This window comes from Cheilinus undulatus, linkage group 17 (genome assembly GCF_018320785.1).
Source record: "Cheilinus undulatus linkage group 17, ASM1832078v1, whole genome shotgun sequence".
In the NCBI taxonomy this organism is placed as follows: domain Eukaryota; kingdom Metazoa; phylum Chordata; class Actinopteri; order Labriformes; family Labridae; genus Cheilinus; species Cheilinus undulatus.
In genome coordinates, this window is record NC_054881.1 from 34,957,755 (window position 1) to 34,974,623 (window position 16,869).

Consider the following 16,869-nt stretch of genomic DNA (forward strand, 5'->3'; position numbering starts at 1 on the left):
AGATGAGAAAATGTGTTACGTGGCTGAGCAAGCAACATTATTATTCATTTTTGGAATCAACTCATAAATTTCTACATAAAAATTCTCACCAAAGTATGAAATGTGGACACATTATTGGTAACAAACACATGACTAGCACTTGTCCATCTCGGTTATTCAAGAAATTTTCTAAATGCATCGTATATGCTAGCTGCAGCTTTTTCATTTTTGCTTACCTGCAGTAGCACCGTAGGTGAGCTCTAGAACAGTGGTTCTCAGCTGGTGGGTTGGGACCCAAAAGTGGGTTGCGGAGTAGTTTTCAGTGGGTCATGACAAGGTACCTGGGAAAAAAATGGTGTCAAAAGTCCTTAAGTCTTTATTGGACATACATCAGTACCTTTTATTGGACACTGTTTCACTGTGAAATTGGGTTAATTCAAATGTTTGATCAATATGTCAACTATTTATCTCCTCTTCTTGCCATAAATGGCTTCTTTTTCCATATAGTGATGTACTTTCACAAGTTCTCTGAAAATAGGCAAAATTGGACACATAATGATGGGGAAAAATAGTATGAAATTTGTCAGCTTTGTCCCTTTTCTTTTTATATCAAGTGTTTTGGTTCAATCATGCTCCAAACTGCAACATATTCAATTAACTTAACATGCGTTGTTCAACATTTTTCAAAACTTGGGTCGTGATCCATCAAAAGACAGACTGGTGGGTCCTGAGGCCGGTCCAGTTGAGAACCACTAGAAGGCTCTTTTTAACATTGTACATTTGAAAATTGCATGCTAGCATATTAGCTTGTGCAGACAATTTGCAGAATTGACCCTGAACATCATAATGTTCGTCCTTTTTTTGAGTCTTGCTCAGCAGATCAGCACAGGATTTTTTGGCTTCAGTGCTGAGTTGTACGCCTTTTTGACCCAATCCTGTGGTTACTCATGCGACAGGAATTTAGATATTAGCTTGTTCAGACATTATGCAGCATTGACCTGAAACATCATGATCATCACTCAGGCCATGCCTGGTAGTGTGCCCTAAATATTTGACTTTTTCCACCACACTCAGGGCCTAATCAGTGACAAAGAAAGATGGAGACCGCTGCTTTTGGAGCAAATTCTGAGAAGTTGCTGTAAGCCAGCTCTGTGAGGTGAAATGTCATCAGCATACATCAGAAGGTTAGCAAGTCTATCACCCACTGTATAACCAGTCTTACAAGCTCTTAACTGTTCAGAAAGGTCATTCATCCTTGAAGTGTATAACCATAAGATGGATGAAACCAGACCCACCCACTTATAATATATGGATGCAAAAAGTCTGGGATATCTATCAAATGGAAGAAATCACTTACCTATTAAGACTCCAAAAAGACATTTTTACCTCACATTGGAAACCTGTTATGGCTTTACTTTAACAGTAAAGATGCAGTCTCTTTGTACTGATCCACTGTATGTGTCATGTGCTACTTTGCTTTACAATCATTGTGCCATATTATTTTAAATTTAATACTGCACCTTACACTTGGACTTTCTAGATCGTGATATGTGATGAGGGGTTTCCTTTTGTTTTTGTTTTTGTTTTGTTTTTTGTTTTGTTTTTTACTAAAAGGGACTCTACTCTTCTTTATTGTTTAATTTTACTTACATGCTTAAGTGCACAGGTGTGTATTTGTGGTTATAAGTATATGCTCTTGAGTAGGTGTGTATGGCTGCAAATATACATAAGTTTATGTTTGACTATTTCTTTAAATCTTTTATTTCTCTTTTTCTTTGTTTACTCCATAAGGAATTGATTAATGTGATGGGTACTAATACTACACAGCTGGAAGAGAAGGACATATATATATTGTACTGTTGTTGATTGAAAAATAAATAAGAAATAAGTTCCAAAAAAAAAAAAAAAAAAAGAAAGGTCATTCATATACTGTTAAACAAGAGAGGTGATAGAATACCACCTCGTCAGACTCTGTTAGTCACAGAGAAAGGAGCTAATAAACTCCTGCCGAAGGGGCATGGTTTGATGCATACCAGAAATGCAGTATTCTTATCAAATAAGGTGAAGCCCCTCTGTTTTGTAGTTTAATTTACAGTTGACCATGATTAATTCAAACAAAAGCTATATATGCATCATGGGTTGTATGCAACATTCATATTGTTTAAGTCAAGCGAAGAGTCAAAGATGTTCCAAACCAAACTTTCACACCAACTTACATAGGTCGCCAATTTTATAGTTAGGATGCCCAGAAAACAGTTTTACCTAAGCACTGACCATCAGCTGCCATTAAAACATTTCCACTGAAAACTTTTGTCATGTTAATGTCTCATTGGCCATGAGGTGGGATACACTCTGGACTGGTCACCAGTCATTCACAGTTCTGACTTGTAGAGAACAATAAGATTCATGTCCATACACCTGCAGATAATTTAGTCACAAGTTAACCTAACAAGCTTGTCTTTGGACATTGGGAGAAAGTCAGAGTACCCAGAATGGACCCATGCATGCACAGAGAGAAAATACAGACTCTTGACATTTCTCATTCAGTTTCTTTTTTTATATATATTTTTGGGCTTTTTAAGCATTTATTATGGAGAGAAGATCAGTGGATAGATTCGGAAACAGGGATGTGAGACTTGCTCTCGTGTATGTGGGATGCGACCAAACCCCTAGGCCATCTGTGCCCCCTCCCATTCAGCTTTTTAAGTTTTCTTTACCTGTTTGTTTTTGATAGCAGACCTCTAGGTAATTCAGATATAATGAGAAACCTCAGAAACAATGAACACAGTGTCTTAGGTGAACAGCACTGAGTTGTTTTAATTTTAAAAACGAAAAAAGTCGTGTACTGGCATGTCTACAGTCGCCATTGTTCATGTTATACAGTTCCCTATGGAGTTTAGTCCTGGTAGGGGCGCAGCTCGATGGCGTCTACCTCATGTGTTTTGTTGCTCTGATTGGCCCGTAAAGATGTGACAGAGAGAACGTTTATCCAATCACCCTCTGAGTTTTTTTCTTTTTCTTTTTTCTTTTTCAAAGGCTCTGCTCTTCACCAAACACTGTGTATGAGAGGTTTTCCAGATGTGTAAAACAATCCATCTGGAATGTCAGGTTAGCACACATGTGCATTTCCTCTAAAATTCCTTTTTCTCTGTTCATCTTTTAAACTTTGTTCCATGTGCATTTCAGGCACTTTTTTGCATCCCACTTGTCCACCCTTTTGCACTCAGGGAAAAAATATTCCCCTAATCCTTCATCAGGCTTCGTGACCTGTAAAAAAAGATGCATGGATCAATTGTGCTAAAACATAACTTTAACAGAACTCTCCCCTCTCAAACAGGCCCCTGAAATGATCGTTTCAATCACAATGAGGTCACTGGACCACTAGGAGAGAGCTAACTGGATTCCCATTTGAATACAAAGGTGATAATTCACCCTTGGCCAATAAGAAGCTGTTCTCACAGCCTGCAGCTGTAGCAGCATTTAGCCCGTAGGCTAAACTTTCATGTAGCTCTAACCCTTTGAGAGAAAACTTTTTATCTAAGCACACAGGGCGACTTAAAGGCTGAATCTAAATCTTTATGTAGTAGTATTCTGAAGTAAACAGTATTTATTTTGATTCTGTCTCTGCAGTGAAACGGGTTTTAAAGGACGTGGCTTTTTAAATGGCACCCCTTAAACATTTAGTAACTGTGTCTCAGAGATTTAACCTTCTTTACTTCCTCCCATCTATTTATAACAGTGTCATAGTCCTGCCTGCACTTTGATAGTACCAAGTGATCTCATTTACACACACTGGCACACGCGTACAGTCACACACACATATATTTCTGCATGCATACAATCTATGTGTGAATGATGCCAACAAATACTCATAAATGTTTTAGCACTGACTGAAACAGATGGAAATACTCTGCGGCGAATGCCACAATGGCTGGGCATCTGGCAGCGTGCCATATCTGAATAGTAGCATGTCCTAATGGATCAGCTGAAAGTAGTGCAGCCTCACTACCTGCTCTCTGTCCCTCCGTCTCTGTGCCAAAGGGTGATCCGGGGCTCTGTGCCCGCTGACAGCTGAGATCACTCTGGAAGACAAGCAGCACTTCTGCACAAAACCACAAGCAGAATACAGAATGAGAGGCCAGTGTTGGGACCGGCATTAAAGCCAAAAGCAGTGTGGTATGAGCTTTGAGCTGCTGAGCAGAGGGTGGACACAATGACAGGAATGCAGTCGGAGAGCTAAATAATACATTAAGACTACAGTTTGAAGTAGGGCTCCACAATTTAATGCAGTGCCATCATCAGTGTGATTCAAGCGCTCTCAATTAACACACTGTTAAAGTCTGTATTATTCACAGTAAATAAGAAATAAAGCTGTATTTTTTAATCCAGCTGTGGGTTCAAGCTCAGCAAGCGTATTTTAAACCAATATGATGGAGCCTAGGGTGTAATGGTCATGCTGTCACACCATTTTGATGCAGTTAGATAAAGTTAACACTAGTTATCACCTACCCTCAGATGAATTGGTACCAATTTAGAGGTGAAGAAAGGCTTTTTGAACCTATGTGGAGTCAGGAGGGACTTTGTTGGAAGCAAAGGTGTTTTAAAAACATGAAGAACAACAAATAGATGTAGAAACTTTGAATTGAATTCATATTAACTCTTAAACATTTTTCAAACTGTATATTATTATTGATGGACAGTGTAGCATATTAAAAAGCATGTATCAAATTATTTAGTGTTCTTGTGTACATCTACAGTTCATCAATCTAGTATACTCACATTTAAACTAATGTTATTTTCAGAATTGTTTTATTAGATTTTACATGTTTTTTACATGTGAATGGGACATGTAGTGTGAAGAGCTTTGATTACTCAGAGGATTTGAAAGGTGCTATTTCAGAAGAGTCCATGTGACGTTTCATCCGGTATTTCATTTGGGATTTTTTCAAAGTGAGCTGTAGACCCCAACTAGTCTGACACGTGCATGTGATGGTGTATTGTTGTTTAGAAAATATCCAAATATAAACTCGACATGCCGGAGGCGATCCAGCTGATCTGCAGCCAAACTATGTCTTGTATTTAACATGTTGTTCACTTTGTCATCAGCCCAAGAGTGAGGGCAGAAGACGTCCCACAGCAGGACCAACAACCTGAACTATGCATGCCAATCCAGTTATCAACATGCCTCAGCAGAATGGTGTCTGTGTGGTCTCCTGTCAGTGTCCATCCATTCTTTGGTTTGGATATGTATTTTATTTTTATTAACCCTCTTCCCCCAATTTAGGAAATATTTGGAAGTAACACAAGAAATCATAGTTGTAATGTAAAAGTGTTTTGCACAATAAAGAAAATAATTTCATATTATTAGCTATGAGTTATCATTAGATTATCAATAAATCAGCTCTTCGTTTAATAGCACATTTCAAGCTACAAAAAGATGGAACACAGAGTGCTTTAAATGAACAGGAAACCAATGAAAAACTCCATAGACACACCCCAGACCCTGCTCAATAGTCCATTCACAAGGAAATAAAGTGATAAAATGCTGGAGTATAATCTATAAAATTAAGAAACATTAAGAATATACATGTAGATGTTGATTCATTTGAAGAAATGATTAGCAAAATACATAACCTGTAGAAAATTATCCATGTTATTATTTTAAATAACAAAATAAATGAATGTGAATGAAAACACAGAAGGACAATACAGAATATGTATAAAAAAAAAATAAATCAGTTTAGAAATTATGAAAAATGAAATCAAAACATCATGAACTAGAAAAGCACTCGGAGAGCGCAGACCTCTGCCATTAGCCCTATCTCCCAATAGTGAAAAGAATCCTTTAAAAAAATTCCTGGATCCAGACGGTGATCTGGATCACTCCCAAAATTTACAATGTTACAATGTCATTTAGCAGACGCTTTTCTCCAAAGCGACGTACATTTGAGAGCAAGAACAACACAAGCAACAATCTAGACAATAAGAAACAACATCAGTAAGTGCCATCAAGTGCTTCAGGTCCAGTTGGACGCAAGTGCTGCCATGTAGAGTTTAAGGCAGAGCACCTAAAATATACGTTGTTGTTTTTGTGGAGTTTTTTTTTTGTTGTTTTTTTTTTTTTTTTTTGTTATTAGACAGCAACAGTGAATCAGGCAAAATGTGGGATCACTAATCGCCATCCATTAGACTTCACAACAACTAATTACCAAGTACCAAGTGCTGGATCATTCCCAAGGGGCTGGGCAAAGAAATCCTAGAGGTAGAGCAGGACAGTGTGAGCTAACTATAGTTGGGAAACTCATTCAACCACTGGGGACAGCAGTGGAGAATAGTCTGGCTGAGACTCAATCTACTACTGGGGACAACAGTAGAGAATTGCCTAGCTAAGTGCATAGTGTTCTCTGAAGAGCTGGGTCTTTAGCCTTCTCTTGAATGTAGAGAGGGAGTCTGTAGATCAAATGGAGTTGAGTAATTCATTCCACCATTTAGGGACAACAGAGGAGAAGAGTCAGGCTAGTGACTTAGGAGCATGATGTGCTGGAAGTACCAGGCGCCTTTCGCTGGCTGAGCGTAGTGGGCGAGAAGGGGTGTAGACCTGGATGAGGGACTCCAGGTAAACAGGAGCAGTTTTAGTTACTGCTTTGTAAGCAATGATTAGAGTTTTGAATTTAATGCAAGCTGCAACTGGAAGCCAGTGTAGAGAGATTAAAAGAGGCATGACATGAGCTCTCTTGGGTTGGTTGAAGACCAGACGTGCTGCTGCGTTCTGGATCAACTGCAGAGGTATAACTGTGCATGCAGGTAGGCCTGCCAGTAATGAGTTACACTAGTCAATATGTGATATTATAAGAGCCTGTACCAGGAGTTGTGTAGCATGCTCTGTCAAGTAGGGTCTGATCCTCTTGATGTTGTAGAGGGCAAAACGGCAGGACCGAGCAATCGAGGCCACATGGACCTTGAAGGTTAGCTGGTCATCAATCATGACACCCAGATTCCGGGCTGACTTAGTGGGCAAGAGATTATTTGATCCAAGCTGGATACTGATCTGCGGTTCCACAGTGGGACTGGCTGGGATGATAATGAGCTCAGTTTTGGGCAGGTTGAGCTGAAGGTGACGTTCTCTCATCCATTTAGAAATATCAGTAAGGCAGGATGAGATCCGAGCTGAGACAGTTGTGTCATCTGGTGGAAAGGACAGGAAAAGCTGTGTATCGTCTGCATAGCAGTGATAAGAAAAGCCATGGGAGCGGATGATTGCACCAAGTGAGGTGGTGTATATTGAGAAAAGTAGAGGACCAAGCACAGACCCTTGAGGCACCCTTGTTAATAAGCCATGCAGTTTAGACACTCCTCCCTTCCATGATACTCTAAAAGATCTCCCTGTGAGGTAGGACTTAAACCACTGTAGGGCAGATCCTGAGATACCAAGTGAAGAGAGTGTGGAGAGGAGGATTTGGTGTTTTAATTTAATCAGTTCTTGCCTATGCCATTTCTGACATTTCCTGAAAATTTCATCAAAATCTGTCCATAACTTTTTCAGTTATGTCGCCAACAAACTAACTAACTAACCAACTAACTAACTAACCCTGCCAATCACATAACCTCCTTGGCGGAAGTGTTAGATAGATAGATAGATAGATAGATAGACAGATAGACAGATAGACAGATAGATAGATAGATAGATAGAGGAGAAAAAACAAAAGACAATGAAAAATTCTAAAAATTAGAAGATTATGAGTCTATATTAAGGTAAGTTATTCTGTAAACTCTGCCATTTTATGTTGTTAAATGTTGTACATTTTATGAACTGTTTACTCAAAGGCCCAACTCAGGACAAGAGTTGAAAAGTAGCAATTGCTGTAAACTCCCTGTGCAGCACATCAGATTCATGCTCTGTTGTGGAACTATGTTAAACTGCATCGTCCCTATCAAATAAATAAATTAAAATTCAGAATTCAAAGAAATAATAAAAAATGAAAGCAAAACAAGATGAATAAAGGGATAAATAAGTAAATACACAATTTAGGGCTGTTAAGATTAAAGGAGTTAATCACAATTAAACAAAGTTCTTAATTAGTGCACTACTTTTTTATTGTGATGAATCTCATATTTATTGTTTCTTTCAACACACTTTGGTCATGCCACGTCAGCATCTCCCTGCAGACACAGTGATGTAAAACAACTCCTCCTTTGCTCCTTAATGTCTTCTTTCATTTTTAAAAAATTCTCAGACAACTCAGTTGAAAAGTCAGATGTCATCTGAACCTCGGGCTAACAAACATTTGTCATTTTAATGTCCCCTTATTTCCTTTGAGAACCATAACAAGCTCCTTTACCTGTGGTTCTGGTCATGTTAAAATCTTCCATCTGCTTATAAAAGCAGGTCTGTGTCCAAACAGGAAGTCCACTATCCTTAGTTTAAGGCTTTAGAAAAATCCAAAATTGCACAAAAGCAATTCTGAAAGAAAAGTAGTGGAATTTTGAAATGTGATTAAACGGGTGCAGTTAATTGCAATTCAAAAGAGATCAAATGTAGATTAATCATGATTAAAGATCGTATGACAGCCCTAACATAAACACATCAATAAGTGAAGAAAAAAAAGAAAATATAATACAGAAAATGAACAAACAAGTTAATATTTAAATCAGTTTAACAACTGAAATAAAGAGAGAAGGAGTAGATAGATAAATGTAAACATTTTAAGCTAATCCAAGTAATAAAAAGAATAAAATTGTAGAAGCACGATTTTTTTTTTACTATGAATATAAATAAATAGGGAATGTGCAGTTGTAGAATACTTGAGCACTGTGACTGATCCAAGCTGAGGAAATGTTTGACTACTGTATGTATAGACTTTTTGAGCACAACCTCAAGAGACCTGAAAAGAGTACGCCACAAACTGAGCTGGCTCCCTAAAGAGAAAAGACTGTGCACCCACTGCAGCCAATGGGAGGTGGAAAGAGAGCTGAACTTTCCAACCACAAGCATGAGCAATGAACAGCAGCTCCCATATTTGCTGGGTGTAGTGCAACAGTGTGCAAATGCTGCAGCACATTACGTCAGTGAAGTTAAACCCAAGATTTTGATGCATAAACTAATTACAATACTTTTTTCTATTACTATTATTAGTAGTAATAATAATAATAATTTTTATACTGCTTTGGCAATTTAAACTGATGATTTTCATGCTAATAAAGCTTGTTGAATTTAATTGAGATGGCTAGATAGGGCAATAAAGCAAAATAACTTACTGAAGAAATTAAGTTAATTGAGATTCAGTGAAAAGCTGGCCTTAAACGATAACTTTTCTGCTCTCCAGGAAGGTTTTCCAACAGAATTCACCTTTTACATGAGTTTCTTTTTTTTTGATCCAGGTAAAACAGCCTTATGCCGAAAGTTTTTATCTTACTGTTTAAATCTGTTAAGATTTTAGGATTTCAAACAGTTTCTCATAGAAACTTGAGCAAAGCTGAGCATGAAAACGTCCCCAGTTGTGTTTATTACCACTGAGTTGTATTTATTGCAGGGTCTTCCTGAGGGAGTCGTGCATTGTGTGTCTCCATGTTTAAATCATCGCTGAAGACTTCATACAGTATGAATGAAACATGTTCAACAAGCACACAGATGCCCACATTTTATTGCACATTACATGCAACACTGACTCATCGGCTGTTTGGTAAACATATCAACATAACCATGAACTGGTTGTTTGTCATTTCACTTTGACCCTAAAAAAAAGATTTAAGACAAACAAGTCATTATCAAGGGATAAGAAGACAGAAGAAAAATGATCAGCCATGTGGGACATTTGTTTCGTGTTACTTTTTACAATTCTCCATTAAACTGAACCAGCTGCACTGATGTGGATTGTTTGTGGTTATATCTTCATATAAACTCCGTGTGGAGTCGTATTTTTTTTCCATTTGCTGGCCTGTCAGCTCGCCATGGAGGCTCGGCATCAAAAATTGAGGTGCCGGTCCCATCAGTGACACAAATAATGAAAGAGGGCTCTTCTGTGTGAGTGACGCGTATCTTCCTCACACCCCATGTGGTGCTGATTCGTTCAGCTTACTCATATTTCTCCTCCAAACAAATTAATATTTATTATAGTCACTCAAGCATTTGGCTCAGAGGACTTCTGACCCCCCTCCTCTCTCTGTAGGACTCACACATAAAGAAAGTCTGTGAGATGGGTCTATTTTGGGTGACCATTATCTCCTCTGCTCTGCCTGTAGGAGACAGAGGAGGGTCACAGAGGAATCCTTTGGTGACTCTGCTGCACATATCAATAAACAATATGGCCTCTGTGTGTCATATCTTTGAGCCAGTGTGTCCGAGTCTGACATGTCATACATGGTGACGTGTCAGAATGTCGCCTATATTAAATCTGCAGCAGTTTTCCAGTCATTATACTTTATAATGCATTACCAAAAAGAAGTAGTGACAGTGAGCCTTGATGCCATGATCCATGTTTAAATTCGACTAACTCACCTGAACCAGAGGAGGCGTTGTGTTTCCAGGTTATCAGTGCATTTGTCCATCAGGGCCATTTTTATGACTGCAGTATCTCAAGCACGCTGTTTTTTTCTTTGTTTTAAACTGTGCACAAATGTCCATTCTGACTCAAAGATGAAACGATTAGATTTTGGAGATCATTAGTCAAAGGTCAAGGTCATTAGGCCTCATGTTTCACTGCAATTATTCTTGTTAAGAGGTGCATCTGAGTGTTACAGTGCATTTTGAAACTATTGACCCCTTCACCTTTTTCAGTTTTCTTACGTTGCAGCCTGATGCTATAGTCGATATAAATAATTTTTATTCTTATTGATATGAAAGGTTCTCATTAATCTTATGGCATAAGTATTCAGATCCTTTGCAACAACACTTGGAGTCCACCTGTGGTAAATTACGTTGATTAGACATGATTTGGAAAAGTGCACACCTCTCTATTGAAGGCCTCATAGCTGACAATGCACATCAGAGTAAAAATCAAGCTATGAGGTGAAAGGAACTGCTTGCAGAGCTCAGAGACAGATTTGTTGTAAGTGACAAATCTGGAGAAGAACACAGAAGAAAACCTGCTGCACTCAAGGCTCCCAAGAGCGCAGTGGCCTCCATAATTCTCAGATGGAAAATTCTGGCACAACGAGGACTCTTCCCAAGTGCTGGTCCTCCAGCCAAACTGAGCTATCGGGGGAGAGGTGACCAGGAACATGATGGTCACTCTGACTGAGCTCCAAGGATCCTGTGTGAAAATGGGACAACGTTGCAGAAGGAAAAACGTCCCTTGGCTTTTGGCAGAGTGGCTAGATGGAAACGCCTCTTCAGTGCAAAACACACAAAAGCCCACTCGGCTTTCATTTGGAGTCTTTTTGCAAACTCAAGTTGAGTTTGAGTGTAGTGGTAAAAAAGAGCTGACACTGAGGGTGTGCTTTTGCACTGAGGACACAGCTACTAAAACACTGCACTGCATTGGATTTTTATTGAAAATTGGCACTGCAAGCACTAAAATAAGGTGTTAATTGTAGGGGTCAGCTGGTTATCAGTCTGGCTTATTATTGAGGCTGATATTTTGCACTTTCTACGCTTTATCATACTGATAAAAGTAATTAATCAAGAAGTGCAAAGCTTGTCTTCCCCTCTGGCTTATTTTTTTCTTTTTGCGGTCTCACCAAACGTGCTGCATACCAAACATTGGCTAGATGTCACATGAGTACCAGCAAATCAGTACTTAAGCCTGGGTACAACTGATATAATGAGCCTATGGCATCACACTCTGTTTTTGTACTTGTCTGTGTTGCACTGTGCAGTTTCTCATGTTAAAAGACGTAGGACTAAATTGTTTATTGTCCTTCATTTTTTGATCGTGCAATTTTACTTTTGCCATATTTAATACATTTTGTACACCATAAAAATGCACATCAGTTCCAAATATTGGTTATCAGTCTCATGAACTACTAATAATTGGTATCAATATTGATCCCAAAAAACCAACAGAAGTAATAGTAATAAATGGGCTCAGGCCCTGGGTTTGAGGAGTAGGACATGCATGCCATTAGTCCATAAAGCCCCACATAACTATCTATTACCCTCAAATTCACAGAGCTGTGCAAAAGTACTTCCCCCTCCTATTTTTGTACTTTTTTACATATTTGTCACAGTTAAAATGTTTCAGATCATCAGACACATTTAGATATTACTCAAAGATAACTCAAGTAAATACAAAAGCCAGTTTTTAAATGATTTTATTTAAGTTTTCAAGAAGCAGATGAGACTTGTTGCAGATTTGTTCTCCATCAGATATGCCTTCAAGTGATGTTCTATATGATTTTAATGAAAAGGACTTTGAAAATCTTTTCAGAAATGAATTTATTTCTGTTATTTCATTCATTCATTTCCTCATTCTAACTCAACAAAAGAACGCTTGACACCAGAAAAAGTTAAGCCCAGCCGTTGCAATTTCTCAGCTCTGTCGTCTGTGAAACTCTGAACTTTAAATAACCTTCAAGAACCAAACAGAACTCTGACAACACTGGCTTTGCCTTCAAATGACTCCGTCTGTTTTATTCTAGAGGAATGTGTGACAGTTCACATTACATTCATGCGTTTGAGTTTGTTTACATAAGTGTGATTTCCTTTCATTCAGGCGCTTTACCTGCTCGTTCCTGCTCAGGGTAGAACAGGTGCCCGGAGGCTTCCCAGAATGCATTTGCAGGGAGACACAGAGGGTCATTTTCATACCATCCAATACACCTGTGAGTATTTTTTCATTGTAGAAAGTAAAGTCACTCTGATCTTGTGTGATACTTTAGATGGCACATAGAGTTATGGCTGCTGATGTGAAGGATCGCTGCAACACCTAAATCACACAAACTGGGCTCACTTTCAGTTTTGACAGAGCAGCGCATGCACTGTGCATCTGTGCCACATTTCCACATGAGAGGTGAATTATGTTCTAAAGTGTGGACAACTTCTAATGGAGGTCTGGATGTTACATGCATCAAGTTAAAGGTTTTTCTCCTGTCAAACAGTAGCTGTCAGGTTAATGCATGAAGCCATGTGAGAACACGACCGAAAGGAATCCATACAATGAAGACTTGGCTCAGGACCATGGAGACACTTAGAAGTAAGGGTAGGGCGCACATAAATGCTTGGAAGAAAAGCGTGTATTGACAAGAAGTTTCAGCCCATGAGCAAACAAACATCAGCCTTAATACCGCTGAATAACAGATAAGTCAGAGCGGATTTAACGTGTCACTGCTGGGATTTCACTCCTTTTATTGTACAGCCATCTTTAGCAGCATTTAAACTTGTTAAATTCAAACCAGAAGGCTGCTTTGGAAGGGCGAGTGTTTGGTTGTTGGAAGGAGCCGATGTCTGGCACATGAACACAAAATGACTTTAATTGTGAAAGGACTGGTTTACTTGTGGAATTCAGTTTTGTGCAGGAGATAAAAGGCGGGTGTAAATCATGAGGGTTAATGGGAAGACTCTCTCAGGTGCCACAGTTTAACTATAGTTCCTTCTTTTGTGGTGTGTGCGGTGTTGCCCCAGGCTCACCTTGACAAGAAAATGCTTATTGGATGAGCAGATGCCCTGAGGTGTGTATGAGTTACAAATTTATGTTGTAAATTTGGAGAGCAGTAAATCAGACATGTCAAAGTGTGCACTGTGCTCTAAATGCTCCCCTTAGATATTTACAAATATGTTCTAGTAAATAGCAAGTGAAGTGGGACTCTTAAATTTGAGATGTGTGTAGCCAACAGACGGAACTTGACACCGTTGCGCATGAGCGCGCAGATCAGGTTAGAAACATGCATCGCAACAGAACATCTCCAAATCGCATTCCGCATACTGAAATCTAATCCGAGGACATCAGGATGTGTGACATAATCCTCAAGACATCTGAAAACTGCGCTCCTAACGGGGGCTCCAGGGCTTTGGTTTGGAGAGATATGCCGACCCTCTGTTACTCACTGTTTGCTCCTGCAGCAGGGGTATATAAAAGAGGGGCGGACACCAACTGGCCCAAACGTCAGAGCGCACACAACTATAAATCTCTCCAAACTGCCCCCTGTGCCCGCTGCGGTGTTATGCGCAGACATCTGTCCGGATTCAGTCCCAGTATGAGGACAGCGCGTGAGGAAACTCTTCATAGACTCTGTCAGACCTGGAGAACATGGAGACTAAACACCCTCTCATGAGTCGAGATATTGTCAGATGTGGGCGATTATGAGCATTTTTCTGGATTACGCAGCGTTTTGAGTGTTCTCCAAAGAGGCAGACAGACCTTTCTTGCACTCTTGGAAGAAGATATTGTGGACACTTTGCGCCTCGGAGACGCTGATGTCTTCATTGGACTCCTTTCAGTCGGAGATGGTGGAACTTTCTCGGATTTCCAACGTGGAAACGTAGCATCCAATTAATCAGCGACTGCAACTGTACCCCGTGAGGCGCAGCGGCACTAGGTCCGCGTCTCTTCAACACCTACCTTTGGACTCCAAAGTGTGGAGAGACGCATGGTTTGGTTGGTGCGCTGGATCGGAGTATGAAGGACCCAGCTGGTGATATTTCATTTTTTTCCTGTTGGGACATAAACTAAACGTGGACTATTTTTGAGGAAATTCTCACAGTGTGGCTGTTCGAACAATTCATGCAGCTGATTCAGCTTGGACTCTAAATGAGTCGCGTTTTCTGTTTGGATTTTAACGCTAACAGACAAGCAAGTTTCAGGTCTGCATGGGCCATATTTAAGGTAAGTAACGCAGAATAATTTAATCATTTTAAAGTGAAAGTTAAATATTCCATAGCTTAAGATTGTCTGCGTAAAAGGCATCCAAGCCCTTCTTAAGTAGTTTAAAGCAAAACGCACCATACAGCATGTTTAAACAGACTCGTCTGGACTTTTGCATAGCATGTTTAAGCCCTGTATTTATCCACGCGTATCTGTTTAGGTTTAGTGCAGACTCAACATGCCATTAGACAGAGTCACGTAAGCTTTGGGGATCGCCATCTGGCCAACTCACACCATTATTTAGGCTATCGTTGCCAACACGCTTTGGTGCGTGCTTTAAGAGGCGCATTTTTGTGAGAGGCGCACCCTCCGTGCCTCAATACGAGCAGCTCGGCTGCTATTACAACATAATGAGTGCATTATTTTATAATCCTGAACGACTGTTAAGTAGAAGTTAAAGTCAGTGCTGATAAATTGTAAAACGCAGCTTTTACGCACGAATTTACGCACACGTTGCTCAAGATTTTTTATGTTTTTTGTTATATGGGGGCATCTTTAATTTAAATTGGTTACATTTTCACTGTGATTGACATAGGAATATGAGTCGGTTTACTATGATGTTTATAATTGCAGCCAACATTTCTCAGAGACAAAGTGAGGATCAAATAAATGATGACACATAGTTATTATTACAGAATGAGTCAGGGGCGTCTTGGCTCTTTCAAACACTTTGATGATTTCACTACAAACAAGAGCAGGCCAACACTGAGAGTGTGGGAATGCTCCTATAATTTAATTTTTTTTAAAATTTTCTATTTACATTCTCATCTTTTTTATTTTAATCTCCATATTCCAAATGAATTCTCCTCTTTTGTTTGCAGCTTTCCTTATCGGAACTGAGTCTAAGATGAAGTTATGGGATGTTTTGGCCACGTGTTTGTTGCTCCTGAGCTCTGTCGCTACACGGCCTCTCTACCGAAACACTTACTACCCAGCCAAGAGGACTTATTATCCCAGCAGCTACAGTGATCCTGTTCCACTGTCTGCGACGGACGAGGAGGAGGAGGAGGCGGCGACAGCGTACCAGCGTGAAGACCACAACCTGCAGGAGATCTCTATGGAGGATCAATGTAAGGCACACGGCATTATTGAACACATCACTTGGAATGGGGATCCTTTGAAATGAATGGTGGATAAAGGGCTAACGCTGGGGCCTTATCACAGCTAACTGTTTCAGTTTTTCCCAGGTGTTTAAACACATTCTAGAAACTGGCTCAGCTTTTCAAAACTCTAAATGAAAGTAGCTAACTAGTTAGTCAACAGAAGTCTTCCAAAATTAAACCAAAACATGTTTTATAAATTCTTGTCAATATTTTGATGACGTTTAGGGCCTTTTGAGTGAAATAGCTTTACACTGTATGTATATGCATCTCAAATGTTAACTATTTTATGATTAAGGTGTGCAAAAACCAGTAATTTAACTTTTTTAAGTACATTGAGAAATGCTACAAAGAAGATTAGTGCAAAGACACCAGAAGGAAACAAATATGGTTATCCATACTGCAGTTTAAAGCTGGCACATGATTGAAGTTTTCTTCTAAGTAAGTTGGCACAGGTGAGCCTATTTGGTAATAAGGGTGTTGCATTTTGAAAGCCAGTGTTTCTTGGTAACTATATTTGAGTTAGACCAGTGGAGCTGTGCTTAAGTTTTAGCAGTTTGGATGTTCATAATCAAGCGTTAAGTTGTCAGAATTGTGTGCACGGTTCCATTTTTGTGTCTATAAACTGAGGAAAATTGTACTCATGTATGAAAATATGAAATCTAGCATGCACAAATGTTTAGAAATTTGGCCTTCGCTGACTTATCGCACTTGAGAAACAGCACGTATAACGATAGCCTGTAGATTGAGCCAACAGAAAAGAGGCCTACATCGATAAGCTCCTCATACAAGCAGGTTATCAGGCGGAAGATCTTAATTTGTGTTTTATGGCTGCTGTGGGTTACATCACGCTGATGTCAAAACAAGCCAGCGGCAGGGAGAAGAGCATTGACAGCTCTACAACATTCCCCCCTCTCCTCCACTCCCTTGTTTATGTTCACCTCTGTCTCTCTGTGACACAATAACCCATGACCTGTACCCGTCTGCCAAAA

At 39.5% G+C, this 16,869-nt stretch overlaps 1 protein-coding gene across 3 annotated transcripts in view; it reads left to right on the forward strand.

The window, feature by feature from the left end:
* Positions 1 to 16,869, forward strand: part of gdnfa (glial cell derived neurotrophic factor a) — a 35,206-nt gene that overhangs the window by 7,369 nt on the left and 10,968 nt on the right. Inside the window, exons 2-3 of one of the 3 annotated variants that reach the window (XM_041810629.1) lie at positions 12,630 to 12,738; positions 15,599 to 15,847. In XM_041810629.1, coding sequence (XP_041666563.1) covers positions 12,687 to 12,738; positions 15,599 to 15,847 — 301 coding nt within the window. In that variant the 5' untranslated portion in view covers positions 12,630 to 12,686. Of the gene's footprint in view, positions 1 to 12,629; positions 12,739 to 13,963; positions 14,739 to 15,598; positions 15,848 to 16,869 lie in introns of those variants that run through there. The other 2 variants (XM_041810630.1, XM_041810631.1) reach the window with 2 other exon arrangements.